A 14,935-nucleotide genomic window follows, 5' to 3' on the forward strand; every position below is an offset into this window, starting at 1 on the left:
CAGACAGACCTCACGAGTTGCTCAGCTCCTGCTACGATCCTCACGTGTGTCCTCACATGGCCTCTGAGGGCTCTTCACCTGCACTCCCCACCCGTGTGTGCATCAACGTGACCCCCTCCAGGCATCAGGAGTCAGCTGGGGCCATCACATGGTGGCCGTGGTCAGGGCAGAGGGAGCATGTGTCAGACCACGACCACAATGGCAGGCATGTTTGCTCCTAGATCTGCTTGTCACCACCAGTTCTGGCCCATCCTCCCATGTCCTCCTTATAAACCACTGCAGAATAAGAAAGCAAATTCGCAGCATGTAAATCAAGCTTAGAAAGATTACAAGCCTTTTCTCTCTCGAACTCATGTTAGTTATGGAAAAAAAAAATGCTTAGAGCCAAAAGCTGGTGTTTAACAATTTATTCCAGGGGTCAGTGAGTGGGGAGGAGGGTGATGCTCAGTCTCAGCGGGCCATGGCTGGCAGGGTGAAAGCTCAGCTAGAAGTAGTTGACAACTCTCCTGATGGACTGGACGCTGGCGCTGCGCGCCTGCCACGCGTTGAAGCTGCTGAACTCGCCGCGCTCCACCACGTACATGCGGCCTCGGTAGTTGGGCTCCTCGTACAGCACCCACCTGGGCACAAAGGGAGGGTTCCCTGGGTCCCAGCACTGTGCTCATGCAAAGTGGCCACTCTGAGTGGCTGCATTTAGGGACCACTGTACTGCAAACCACCAGAGCCTCATTGCCAGCCCCATCCCGCGCACAGGAATCTCCCAGTGGAGTTCACTGTGGGCACTTCTCCCCGCTCCCCCAGCATGGCCTGGCAATTACCCACGGCCAGATTGGACCTTGCCTTTAGAAAACACTGCTCTGGGTCACACCAGCAATAAAGCCTGGGCCCAAGGGCTCCCTGCTTCACATTACTGTAGGAATGGTTCTCTCTGAGCTTCACCATGTGCAACAGAAACAATTTAATAGCATTTGATAGTGCTAAAGAAGGACATGAGTCCCCTCAGCCCCCGGATAAACCCCTTTTGGACTGTAAGGAGAAACATGCAATGCTTGATGGATATTCTGCCTCTTTGAACTGATTCACTAGCTATGATGGGAACCATATTTAGTAATTCCTCTCTTTGTTAGTAATTCTTAATGGCCTCTTTGATGCTTTCCAAGAGAGAGCAGGGCTTGACTTGGTTATCTTTACTTTATCTCTACATCCAGAGTTAATGGCAACTTTCCCTTGGAATACAGTCAAATGGATACAACATTCAATAACCTTGGTGACTTTGGCATGCCTGACTGCTTCACCTGGCTTGGCTACATCATTCTCCATCACCCCAGCTTGTGGCATGTCTTTCTCCATTTGAAGGTCTGCAAGTCAGGAGCAATTCTGATGGTCAAGAGGGACAATTCTGCTGCTTTTCTCTCCCTTCACCCCCCTTAGTCACACTGTGTCATGATCTTAATGTGGCCACAAGTGTCACCTCTGTCCTCTGTTTGAATCTCCCACGCTTTTTAACCAAGTTTTGCCATTGCTCTGACAGTTTTACAGTCTGGTTTCCACTCTGTCATTGCTGAGCTGCTCATCTCTGCCTCTTTCCTCTCATGCCCATATTTTTTAGGATTTTATGAGGATCTCTGCTGCTTTTCCCATCTAGTTGCTCAGCAATGACAGCAAAGCAGAAATGCAATCCTCCAAATAATTTGGTTTCTGTGGTCTGTCTTTGCAGAAGTCAGCTGGGACACTGGGGTTGGGACCTACTGTATGTGAGATTTCCAGGGAGAAACTTCTTCAAGTACTGGAGGGGTCAAAGACTGCTGGGCCTGAAGGCAGCTGACCTGAAGGCAACAGCTGGTGAACTCAGATCAGTCTGATCCAGAGCAAAAAGCTGGAGGCTTAGGAAAAAAGTTGTTTATAAAACCAGCCACCCACGGGCATTATTTAAAAAACAAAACAAGAAAAGTTTAGGGTATTTATCCAAGGCACCTTACAGGTTCCTTGACAGATTTGTTTTGTGTTTCTGAGAAGAGACAAGGTGGGACTGTGGTGGTTCCTTCTCCCAGATGCCTGTACAGGATCAGGACCAGCAGGTGGATACCAGCATGGAATACTGTGCCTTGGTTTTGTGAAAGAGTATCCTGTAGTACCAGAGCCCTGTGCGTGGCATCGCTGACACATGGTTCCTACAAACACCTCATTCTCTGGCACTTGTTGCAGCCAGTTGATATCCAAACTGGAATTATGAAGTCATCCTCAGCCTTTTCCTTTGATGGTCACTTTGCAGTACATGGAGAAGGCTGCCCACTGCTCACAAGGGTAGTGTATCCCCACCACGTATCCTGGTGTGCAGTAACAGAGGGTGTCCTCAGCTCTTCAGCTTAATTAAAAAAATTTATAAAATCTTCCTCCTCTGTTAGGTACATCCCAGCCTAGTTCCTAAGGCACACCAGCTTTATTCCTTTTCTACTCCTTCCCTTCATCTTACATGCATTTCTCCATATTATTAGATGATTGTGGACCTCTTTCACCATCAGCTCACTACCCCTCCCTCGCACTTGAGAAAGGGCTCCCATTCCAGTTTTCTGCACCTTTCAGTCACTCCCTCCTGCTAATGCTACTGGAAGTACTGCAGGGTGGTAGGACAGGGATGTCCACAGGGCACTGCCCACAGGACATGGTTGTTCTTTCAGCTCTTCTCTGCTCTAGGACATCTTTCAACAACAGTTGGACCCTGGGGAAGAGAGCAGGGGGAAGAGCAGCCCCTCATAGTCACTGTCTTTCCCAAGATTTCTGTGTTTCTCTCCAGACACGTGGTCGATGTGTCTGCACCGTTACATGGAGGGAATGGGACAGGTTTTGGTGTAGATGGAAGCAGACTTAGTGACCTGGTATGGTCATAAGAACCCCCACTGACTTGTCCCTCTGCTTAGGGGAAGGCTGAAAAAACCCAAAAACTAAAGGAATGAAAGGAATAGCAGAAGGATGGGAGTGAAGTGTATTGGCAGTGCAAGGTGATGAGTGAAGGACTGTATGGCTTACTTAGCTGTTCCTTTATTGCCTAAAATTTACGTTCTCTGAGACCATCAGCGAGAGGGGAAATCAAGTCAGTCAGGAGCCCAGAAAATGAAAAAAAGGAGATGATCCTGTCCTCAAGCCCAGCATGGGAGAGCTGATCCAGGCACATAGCACACAGCCCTCAAACATCTCGGTGCTGTGTTTCATTAGCACATAATCCCAGAGGACATGGGAATAAAATGCTCATGGAACCAACTCAAACTCTGTAAGCCAAAACTGACTGCTCAAACTGACAAACGAGGAGGGGAATGCTGCAGTGTCAGCCTAGACCAAGCAGGAGGCTTTCAGTGGAGCTTGAAGTCACTCATTCTCCACGTAGGACTTGAGCAGTGCCATGGGCAGGTATTACCTCTGCTGAGAATTATGTAATGTTCATTGGGCAGCAGCATTTGGGTACCTGTTCTGGTTTGTATTTCACAACCCGACTGCAGAACAGCTACCAAACACTCATGAATGCTTCAGCAGAATAATGGTTGTTCTGGTTCCTTCAAGTTATTCCGCTGTGGTGTAGAAAAGCTCTTTTTGGGGTGTTCTCTCCTGGACCACAAACGAATTCAGCTTTTTAAAATTGTTATTTCTAGGCAGTTCCCTGTGGAGTGGCTGAGGCACAAAGGAGGACAAGAACTACACATCTTCATCTAAAATCAGATGATACCATATGTGATACTGGAGCTGGCTCTGCCCGTGGGACGGGCGAAGCCACTCGCCACAAACCTGCAACAGCTCCCGAGGAGGCGGTGACACCTCAGAACTGCTCCAAAATAGCAATTCATTGCCAGAATGGTTTAAACTGCTTTACCATCGCCCTGTCTGGTGGGCCCTCAGGTAGGGTAGCAATTGCCCGCCCCAGAAGGGCAGCAGGGAAAGTGCTGGACCCCCTCAACCTCACCAGGAACCATGCCAAAGGCAGACATTTGTCTCCATTCCCGTGTTTCCAGATGATCCATCATCACTTCCCGCGGGCACGGCCACCTCCACAAGCGCAGGCAGCAATTTTTTATCAGCACATGACACCATCCATGGATTTTGAAATGGAAACAAATATTTCTGTATTCAACAGATGTCACATTGTGGGAATTGAGGGTGAAAATCACAGAGTGAGACTGTGGCTGAAACTCCCTTTGTCTCCATTGACCCCATCTCCTCTGCTCCCCAAACAGCCAAGGATCCTGGGAGAGCTTTGCCAGGTTATGCCCAGCACCACCTACACCTGCAGCACCTCTGGAGCCACCTGGGTTTAGATGGTGCATCCAAAGGAGAAAAGTAGTGCCACAGGGTCCCTTTCTCCTCCCTGCTCTCACCTCTCTGCTGTGGTATCTCATCCTTCCCTCTCTCCTCCTGCAGCCTGGGACAGCATGTCCCTCTGCATTGTCCTGCCTTTTAATTGCCTTTACAGACCTTTCCAAGCATGTCCAACACTGATCTACCCAGGATCTGAATGTAATGCTACAAACCTCAGGGAGTTTCCTCACCATGCTCCTTTCAGTGCTTTATTTTTTTCTATATTTTTATCACTGCTCACAGACCTTGAGAAGTCCTATAATGTTAACACAAACAGTCCAGGCTCCCATGCGAGGGAGAACAAGCTTTGTGCCCTTTATGTATTTTGTAGGGGAGGGGGAAAATCAATCTGAAAAATTCAAGTGCTTGAAAGTTTCCGGGCAGCTTCCCAATTTCTCAAGCTCCAGGCTCTGCTACAGGGACCCGAGCAGTAAATTTGCCCTAAATCTCTTGCCAGAGTACTCACAAGCTCCCCCTTGGCTTTGTAGTGCTGGTACTCATATACTCAGCACTAACAGGATCCCTGGTGGGCTCCAGCCATTTCTTCCCATCAGGAGTGGGTAGCTCTGCTCCTTAATGAACTGCCGCTGCCTAGTCATAAGCCTGGATTTTTGGAAGAGAAGAGGCCTTGGTTGGATCAGAAAGGGTCCTGCAGGACACTCACTGCAATCAGGACATCTTGAGCTTGGATGGCAACAACCTTTCCCTATTCTGAGAAAAAAATAGGCAGAAAGGGTCCAGCATCCCACACTGCGTGCCTGTGAGCTGCACAATATCCAGTCCAGGACAGGTGAAGAACAAGGTATCTGTGTTCCCTCCTCTGCAGGGGCTTCTCTCTGCCCCAGTGCCTCCCTCCACCCACACTGTGCCTGGCCCTGGGAGGGTGTTATGGCATTTCCCAGCTCCCAGCATGCTTGTAGTGAAAATGCAATTGTCAGACAAAAGAAATTTGGCAATAAGAGAGAAAACCCACAAAACTGACCAACACTATTGAGAAAATGCCACCAGACATCAAGGAAAAGGCAAAGCTGACATCCTGCCAAGGCTTTCAGGAGTGTCTGCAAGGGCAGGAGGCTGGGGCTGAGCCTCAGCCTGGGCATCACCACCGCTGTTGGCCCTGTCTTTCAGAGGCAGGATTTAGTGTGAAGGGGACGTGCTGCTGCCTCACTTTTGCCATGATAGGAAAAGGTGCGGTGAAGCCACTTGCAAAGCAAAAGCCCTGACCTGCATCACCTGGAGCCATCCATCCACCCTCCTTGAGAGCTTCAGCATGGATTTTAAAGAGGTGTGGAAAGCAGGCAGGCAGGCAGGCAGGCAGGCAGGAAGGGAGGAAGGAAGGAAGGAAGGAAGGAAGATGGTTTTAGGCTTCTTGTTTCATACACCTTAAAAGAGGTGTCTCAGAGTTCTGGTAGCTTGTGCTTAGCTGCCACCCTCCAAAAATCACACCCCTTTGAAGCAGCTCTCTGTGGGCAGGTGCCAACATTCACCTTTAACCATAGGCTTAACAAACATTTTTAGGCTTTCTCCAAGTGCCCCCAGCACTGACAGGATTTTCCATGAAGGAAGAGTGTCTGTAGCCCACTCTCCCCTGCAGTGCCCAGGGCAGGGAGCACGGCAGTGGCCAGGACACGTGCTGTTACTTACGCGCCGTCACCGTACACTTTGAGGGCATTGATGCAGGTCTTGTCCCAGCCTTGTCCCTGCAGGAAGGAGCAGTCTTCTGTCAGCTCCAGGCTGGGACCCCTAAAATGGCTCCCCTCGAATATTTCGATCCTGTAATGCTCGCCGTGCTGGGGACAAAGGGATTGGAGTCAACAGCAACACCAAAAAAGTGCAACAGACTCTTTCTCTGGCTTTTATAAGACAGAGGGAGACAGAAGGGTGCTTTGGAAGGGGAATGGGAAGAGCAATCCAAGACCACTGGTGCCAGCATGCACAGAGCATGCACAAACTCCTCCCAGCACACCAACCAGGAAAGCAGCCAAAAATTCCTCGTCCCTGTGCCCAGCTGCACCTTCCTGCAGCTGCTGTCCACATGCAAACACATCATGGGGTGCCAGTGCCCAGGCACACGCAGCCCCTTGTCCATCTCCCCCACACCCCAAGCCCACAAACCCTCCATCCCAAATGCAGCATCAGACTCTCTGTGCACCCAAACAGGAAAAAAGAAACATATCCTGAGTGTACAAAGAAGTGGGACTACTCCCCTAAACTAATTTGTATTGCCTCCAGTTTCATGCATAGCTGCTGTTCCTGGTGGGAGATGTTGTGCCTTTGTTTTAGGAAAATAAAAGCAGGGGAAGCAAAGGAAACTTTCCCAGCATCATCATTGCTGTGTGAGCCCTTGACGGTCACACAACATAAATTACTCTGGGAAGATCTCTGCAGCCTGCAGCAGAGCAATGTGGGACAGAGCGAGCTCAAAGGGTATTTTTAAGTCAAATTCAAAGAATACCTAAATGCATTTTTCAAATAAACAACGTCAGCACACAAGGAGGCCGGGCTGCAGTGCCAAACCCCGCAGCAGGCAGCCGCCGGCAGCAGCCAAGCTGATACCGTGCCTGAGCAAACATTCCTCCGGGAATCTGCGCTGCACAAATGCCTCAAAGCCCTTGCTGGCATCTCACAGGGAAAATCTTGGGCCAGGAAAGGAAGAGCACATCCTTGTGCTGGCCAGGGTCCAGAGCCTGGGGCAGAGCATCCCTCCATGTATGGATCATGGAGGTGCTTTGGGAATGATGTTACAGACCCGAAACAGACCCGCTGCTGTGCCAAAAGCCGTTTCAGGGCCAGTGAGAAATACCTGCTCCAAGTGGGCTCATCATTGCCCCAGAGGCCCTCAGTGATAGGAGAATCAATGGAAAGACCCAACCCATACTCATTGTTCTTTGCTAATTTTTAATCTTTCCATTTAGATCTTCCTATGGACAATGCTTTTAAAAGCTTGGTAAGGGGAAGGGAAAACAGTGAGTTTAGTCTAGGATTACTGGGGTCAGAGGGTGGTTTGCAACAGCAGAGAATTCAGCTAAAATTTGCTAGGAGAAGCCCCATGGTCTCATTGGAAAGCCCTCGGGCTGCCCTCTTCCCCTCTGGGTCCATGGGGAGATGGAGCTTCGACAGCTCAAACTTGCCTTGGGCAATGAATCTCCTTCTGCATTCCCCTGTGAATACCTCATAGCAGCTTACACTAAAAGGAAAAGCACATGGTACCAGCAGGACCTTGCCATCTCATCTGGAAAACCACAGGAATATCTCATCCTGCTAAAGGCACTGCCTTTCACTGTGGGAGGAAGAAGATGTATCTTCCTCCTGTCTGGGGACACAGGAGACTGTCTCGGCTTTGGGGCCTGCACAGACCACTCCAAACAGGGGCAAACCTACCCAGGAAACTCTTTCCTCCTCAATAGGACATGCTATTTCTAAAGAACACAAATTTTTGTGACACTTATTTGCGGGGCTCCTGCGACCAGGAGAAACAAAACCCAGCGGTGCTCCAGGTGGGACAGCCAATGCCAGCAGCATCCACTCACCATCCCGACGGGCCGGCAGGAGCCCAGGTGGTCACTGCGTCCATTCCAGCGGTAGAAATCGGGATACTCGCCGTGCTCCAGGAGGTACTGCTGCCCTCGGAAGTCGGGGTGGTCAAAGCAGACCCAGGCTCCACTCTGGACGCAGATGGAGTTGACCCGGTTGAGGAAACCTTGGTCCTGGAAGCTGCTGCAGCTGCCGCAGAGGTCCAACTTCCTGCCTGTGAAGCATTTGCCTTCGTAGAAAGTGATCTGGGGGGAGGGAGGAGAACGGGCCCACGGTGAGGAGCGGGGATACAGCCAGACTCCCATTCCAAGCAGATAGGAATCTCTTGCAGATGCATCATTTCAGGGTGCTTGGGGTATTTTAGCTGCTTTCCAGCAAAAGGAGCACGGCATCACTGGCATTTTTTCCTAAGAAGCATATTTGTTTTTCTGGGAACGCAGTGCATCCCGCATTTATGACACTTCTCGCCGCCTTGTGCTCACTCACACATATTTCCAGCAGGAATGTTTAAACAGGAAATTCGGCTCCCGAAACACAGCTCCTTCTGCCGCACCCTCCCCATCCCTGCTACCAAATTTGCTCCCGGGATCACCACTCATGCTGCATCTGCTGGCTCTATTATCCTCATCAACTCCTTCCACCCGGAGGATGCTCGGGCTCTCCAGCCCCAGGCTGAAAGGGAAGCGGTTGGGTCATTACTTACTTTTCCTGAGTATTGAGACATTTCTGCTGGCTGTTATCCAAGACCAAAAGCGGGAGCCAGACCAAAACCGCGATGGACAGATCATTGGACACCCCACTATATAGGGGCGGGCGGGGGGGGGCCGGGCCGGGGCTGGTGTCGCGAGGGCTTTTTAACAAAGCCGCGGGAACCGGGGGCTTTGCGCTTTCCTGCTTCGTAGGCAGAACCGCCGGTAACGGGGCCTGCTGAGTCCGGGCTTTTGATTTTGGGCAGATGATCTGACAAAAGATTTGCTTGGCAGGGCTTTGGTTGATTAGCAGTGCACATTTACTGCTCCTTTTTGGAGGACTTCTTTTTTTTTTTTTTTTTTTTTTTTTACTTTTTTGACCTTTTTTCCTCTTTATTTCTGTTTCTTGTTTCCTTCCTCCCTCTGTTTTTCCTTACTTTTCTTTTTTTTCCGTCCTTTGTCTTATTCTTCAGAACAGGTAACAAGTAAATGAGGAAACAGCATCATCTCTAAGCATGGCACATAATTTCTCTGTGTTAGGTTTGCTTTTTCCCAGCTTCTTCCCACCTATTGCAGTGTGGCAGCCAAGAGAGGGTGTCCTTGGAAGGCTCCTCACCAACGTACATTGCGCTCCATCCATCAAACCAATGGTTTCTCATTCAACCCTTGAACATCTCTAAATGGCACCTCCAAAAGCTGAGGACCTGATCCCCTCCAAAATGCAAAGGTTGGGCTCACAAACGCACCAATGTTACTCATGAGCATCGTTCTCAGGAAGGTTTTGATCTTCCAGCACTGAAGCCCTGACTCACAGCTGTAAGTCAGGATTAGAGGGACTTTTGGACCATAAAGTTACCATATTAAAGTAACTTACATGGCAGCTATTTGAGACCATAAAGTCTTCATCTGTGTTATAAGAATATCCAGAAATTTTAACTGTGTTATTCCCAGGACAAATAGCAAAGGAAGCTCCCAGCCCATAAACCCCATCAGTTTATATTAATGAGCCAGGCTAGGAAGAGGTAAAGGCAGATGTATGGGGGTGGCCCATGGACCAGCATGCAGAGACGTACCAGGGGGCCACGTTAAAAGGAGATTTGTCTTTTATGTTTTTTATAGCTCTGTAAGAGACTTCACACGCAGCTCCTGCTCACTGAATCCTCCTCCTCCTCACTCACTGGTCCCCCATCACCTCCCCTTGCTGCCGCCTCTCTCCCTGGACCATCAGGCATACGCTTCCGAACCCTATCTGAACCCTAAAACCTCCTTTCTTGGCAGGTAACTCCCATCCCCACAGGTGCCAGCAGCCTGGCTCGGCAGCCCCGCACTGCTGCCTCGGCTCACGGCTTCATCTCGAGATTAAAGACTGCTTCGGGAGAAAGGATGTCATTATTAGGGCTCAAACGTGTGCCACCCTTTCAATTAAGATGTAAAAGTCAATAAGCGCGTGTGCAGACACACGTGGGCTGAGCTGGAGGATGTCACCGACTGGGATGCACTGGAGGAGGAAGGAGGGAGGCGGCACTTTGTGCTGGGACAGGAAACACATCCTCCAGCTGATGCAGGCAAACCTGCCCTGGCATCGCAGGAACACGGCTCACACGTACATGTTGTGCTGTGAGGCAGGAAACAATGAAAAAAGCCTCATCTGATTGAAAAAAAAAAAACCCTGCCCAAACCCTCTTTGAAACGCCGGTGCCAATTTTAAGGTGTTAAATTAATCACCAGATGGTGGAGGGAAAAGCAACAGTGCACGGGAAGTCCCACTTGGAAGAGCAGCAGCCAAGATGGGGGCATCAGCAGAGTTCCCTGTGGCACTCAGTGCCCTGGGAGGGAAGGAGAAGTGTCCCTCTTCTGAGTCATGGCTGGGAGCACAAGGACAATGGGGTGACACTGTTGGTGGCATTGGGACCCAATTCTCCATCCACTGAGGTTGTAGCTCATGCACTCTTTGCATTGACCATAAGCTGTTGGGTGCCCAGAGAGGAAGACCTGCGGCACCATGGCAAACTGCCCCAAAGCACCCAGGAAAGCAAATATTGCCTCAGAAGGAGATTTTTATGGAACGATAAAAGCCTGGTTTCCTCCAGCTCTGTCTCATGAGGGGATTTTCCTGTTTCTCTTAAGGTGTGACATATAATTCAATGTGCCAGAGCTTGATGAATCTGAGACTTGTGCCTGGCTGTCAGATTTCTTAGAAATTGTCCAACAGGTTCAAAAGCTATTTCGGGAGAGATGGAGAAAAAGTGTGGCAACTTTATCCTCATTTCTTTGAGAAACCATGTTAAAGATATGAAATAAGAAAGGAAAATGATGGGAAAAAAAGTATGGATAAATATAAATGGTAATTCCTAGACAAACCCCCTTAACTCCTTGCCAAAGACAGAAAGGCTATCAATGGAAGGGAGAAAAGAGCCTGAGGAGCCTGTGGCCACTAGCAGTATTTCAGGCATGTGATGATAGGGCTGACCTTCCCTCCTGCTCATGCCCAGGTGCAGGATCACATCTGACCATGAGCCCCACAGCAAAAGGTTTGTGGGCAGCCTTCCTCCACTGTGGCTGCTTTAAGGACAAAACATCGGAAATTAACTTACAAGTTTGAGTATTTGGCTTTAACACTGAAAACCCAAAAATCTGACATTCTTTTGTGGGTTTGGTTTAGAGGGAGGAATTGGGTTTGATGTCTGCAGGGGCTGCTCCAGGCTGTGCTATCCCTGCCTGCCTTTGCTGCCACGAGACTGAGGAGTGAGGTGGTGAGAGACAATTTGCTCTCCAAATTGTCCAGACCAGAGCCAGGGGAGCTGAGCAGGGTGTGACTCCTGGAGGTGAATCTTTGGGAGTGACCTCGCTAATGTGAACAGGAATATTCTGTGTCAGAGGCTTAGCCGGATTAGCATTCTGCTCAGAGGTACCTCCTACAGCCAATGCAGACCCACACAACCCTTAATGGAGCAGCAGCCAAAGAGTTGCTCCACATACTCTGACAAGGCCACAGCTTCTAGAGGAGCCTGTAGTATTTGCAAAACAGTGTAAGACCTGGCACAGAAAATCCCTAGCTCGGGGCTTTCAAAACACCACCTTGCTTTGAAAAGCTCATAGATTTTTCACATAACTCAGTAGGAGATACTTTGAGCTCATTAAATATGAAACAACCATGGGTCTTGCTCCTTCCCACAGACAAATTTTTGGTTTGCTGCTGGGAATGATGAGCACATCCTGTGGGCCTCTTCAGAGCAGCAAGACCTGAGGGAGAAACCATCTTCATGACTCAAGGGAGAGTTTCTGTGTGAAATAAATGCTGCTTGTTGAAGACCTGGCCCATCTCAGACCAGCTGCCAAAAGTACCAATTTCTGCTGGTGATTAACCCACTCCCTGAACCTGAGTACACCATGTGCTGCCTCCCAGAGCTGCCTGCAGGGCTGGGTACACTGACTGCAGAACATCTCTGGAAAACATCCAACCCACACCCTCACTGGCAGAATACATCCCCTGTTGCTGGAAAAGGGAATCAGCTGCCAGGCACTGGTTTGGGGTTCAATGTGTTGCCTTCAGCATGGATGCACTACAACATAAAAATCTCTAGAATATCTCTATCAAGGGTGGCCATCCTACACCCTGACCCACCACACATCCCATGCCAGCAACACCTCATGTCACCTATGTGGGGTAAGGACTCCAAAAAACCTTCTCAGACTGAGCAAACCCTGCCACAGAATGATGGATCTGGGTGGCTTCCTGCTAGGAAAAACAGCTCCTCACCTTGGAAATGGGACCTGCTGGTCAGGTTTAGCCAATTACAGTCCTGTTTTCATCAGTATTCTGTCCAGGGATCATCGCACATCTCAGCATCTGAGATGGGACCTGGACTTCATTTTGGAAAGCATCAGAAAGCCTGGGGGGTGAAATCCTTTCAGTTTTCATTGTATTTCAAAACAGTAAAACTTCCAGTAGGGAAACAGGATATCCAAGGAAAAGCTACATGCTGAGGACACCCATCACCCAGACCAGTTTAGCTACATTTCTGCATGCTTGCAGGAGTTGAAGGCAAAGGTTTTTTTGTGCAAAGGTTTTCACTCCCCCTCCCCAGTTGACAAAGGGGAGCGATTTTGACCTTATTAGATGAAGCTGTGAAGATGAGTCAGTATTAGCAAAATGCTCTGAAGATGAGCAGTCCTGATTACATAAGGGCTAATTAGAAGCTGTTGATTTCTCCTTCTGGAGAGGCTCAAGCTCAGCAGTGGTAATTAGCAGGCTAAGCCCAGCAAGCCTGGGCACATGGTCACCACCTGCACCGTGCTTGCACAGCACCTGGGACATCTGCACCTCGTCCAGATGCTACAGCACAGCTACTGCAGACACACAGGAACAATGAGAACACTTTCCAGCTTTTTTCTTCTCTGGCATGGACTCACCAACCCTTTCCAGAAGCTGGGAAGAAGCATTACACAGAGACCCACAGCTGACTCCCCAAACTTTCCCCGTCATGGAGTTAATCAGGCAGGAACAAACTTTACTATGCATGGAAACAAGAGGAAGAAGAAGGCTCATGTATCCACTTAGCACCTGCAGTCCATCCTTCCCCTGCTGAGCTCACCTGCCCCACTGCCTTCCTCGTCCTTGGCATTTCCAGGCACAGCAGGTTGGAAGACAGGCAGTTCTTGCTCTGGGACTCAGGATTATTCACACAGCAAAGCGAGGAGCTGGACAGGGCCACAAGCAAGGCAAGAGTCACTTCCAAACCAGGGCATTGTAAATCCACACAAGTCAATGAGAACTGAACATGACTTAAGAGTAGCTGATCTTCATACAATCACAGAATGGCTGGGGTTGGCAGGGACCTCTGGAGGACACCTGGCCCAGCCCCTACGCAAGCAGGGTCACCCAGAGCTGGTTGCTTGGGACCATGTCCAAGTAGCTTTTGAGTATGTCCAAGGTGGGAAGCTGGTGGAATGCACTCAACCTCACAGTGAAAAAATTTCGCTCATTTCCTCAACAGGAAAAGGATCTTTGCACTTTCACTTTTGCAAATGATCATCCCTTAAGAACAAGGTTATTAAGTTTACATAATTCTTCTCCTAGCCTGGACCAGAGAACTTATTTCCTCCATGACTTACCTGCTCATCCATGCACCATTTATCACAATCCTCCAGAAGCCTCCAAAGGATCAGGGCAGCTGGCAAACAGCTGTATAAATTCATTAACTCCAGGCAAGCAGCAGTTTGCTAGGCAGCAGTATTTTGTTTCTGTACATAACAGGACTTTGCAATTGCACACTGCCCACTTCAGGGCTCTCAGGGTGAAGAACCAACCTGTGCCAGCTCAGTACAAGCAAGCATGAGGCTGCCCCAGCCTCTGTTAAGACTGCAGCTGCTGCAGGTGCTAACCCTGAGAAGCCAAGGGCAATCTCTTTCAGATCGTACAGCCAAGGACGAGGAGTTCACTGATCACGCTTGACTATACGTTTCAGCAGAACTGCAAGACTATTGCACATGGCTGGCCTTTAGATCTTATTAGCAGAGAAGGGCTGGGACAAGTGGAATAATTTCCATTTTTTACTGGATGAAGCAGAAACAGGAAGGGAAGAACGTATGTGAATGAGTTCAATTCTCCAGCTATTACAGCAAGAGCAGTACATGTCTCCCAGGGCTCAGTGCATTGTTTGGGCTGGAAGGGACCCAAAAGCCCATGCAGTTCACACCCCCCTGCCATGGGCAGGGACACCTTCCACTAGAGCAGGTTGCTCAGAGCCCCATCCAGCCTGGCTTTGTGGAGCATCCATAAACTGGGCAGCCTGTTCCAGTGCATCACTGCCCTTAAGAGTTTCTTCCTATTAATTATTCTAAACCTACTCTCTTGCAGTTTGAAGCTGCTGTTCCTTGTCCTATCACTAAATGTCCTCATGAAATGTCCCTTTCAAGTCTCAGAAACTCCCCCCACAAGCCACCCAGAGAGCCAGGGCCTGCCTTTAAGCCCTTCTGGAAAGCCTCACCACTGGAAGGCAGGACCTGTTATCCCTGAGTATTAAATTGCACATGTCTTCATCCATCTCCTTTAAAACCTTCAGCAGCTGGCACACTTCAAGAAGCAATGCACCAGCTGTTTCGGGGGTTAGACTGATGCCAGTACACCTGCAGCCAGTTTGACAAAAAACTGGAGCAGATGTGGTCACTGAAGTTTGTGTTACTCCAGAATTTCCACCCTGTGACGCAGAACATGACATGGTGTCAGTGATACAACACCACAGCCTCAGGTCATGCAACAGCTCATCCATGCCAGGGATCAGGCACTGAAGGATCACAGTGAACTGACACACCCTGTGCTGTGCTCCTCGGGCCATGCTCTGCATCCTCAGCCTTCCACTGTCAGC

The 14,935-nt window shown here is 49.5% G+C and overlaps 1 protein-coding gene across 1 annotated transcript; it reads right to left on the minus strand.

The window, feature by feature from the left end:
• Window positions 1-484: 484 nt before the first annotated feature.
• Window positions 485-8,602, minus strand: CRYGN (crystallin gamma N; the record flags this gene model as incomplete). Its single annotated transcript, XM_082286675.1, has 4 exons — window positions 485-620; window positions 5,989-6,134; window positions 7,875-8,123; window positions 8,582-8,602. The coding sequence occupies 4 exons, from the start codon at window positions 8,600-8,602 to the stop codon at window positions 485-487; spliced, it is 552 nt and encodes a 183-aa protein (XP_082142801.1).
• Between the last annotated feature and the right edge of the window lie 6,333 nt (window positions 8,603-14,935).

The sequence above is a fragment of the Coloeus monedula genome, assembly GCF_965178545.1.
Source record: "Coloeus monedula genome assembly, chromosome: 1".
Lineage (NCBI taxonomy): Eukaryota > Metazoa > Chordata > Aves > Passeriformes > Corvidae > Coloeus > Coloeus monedula.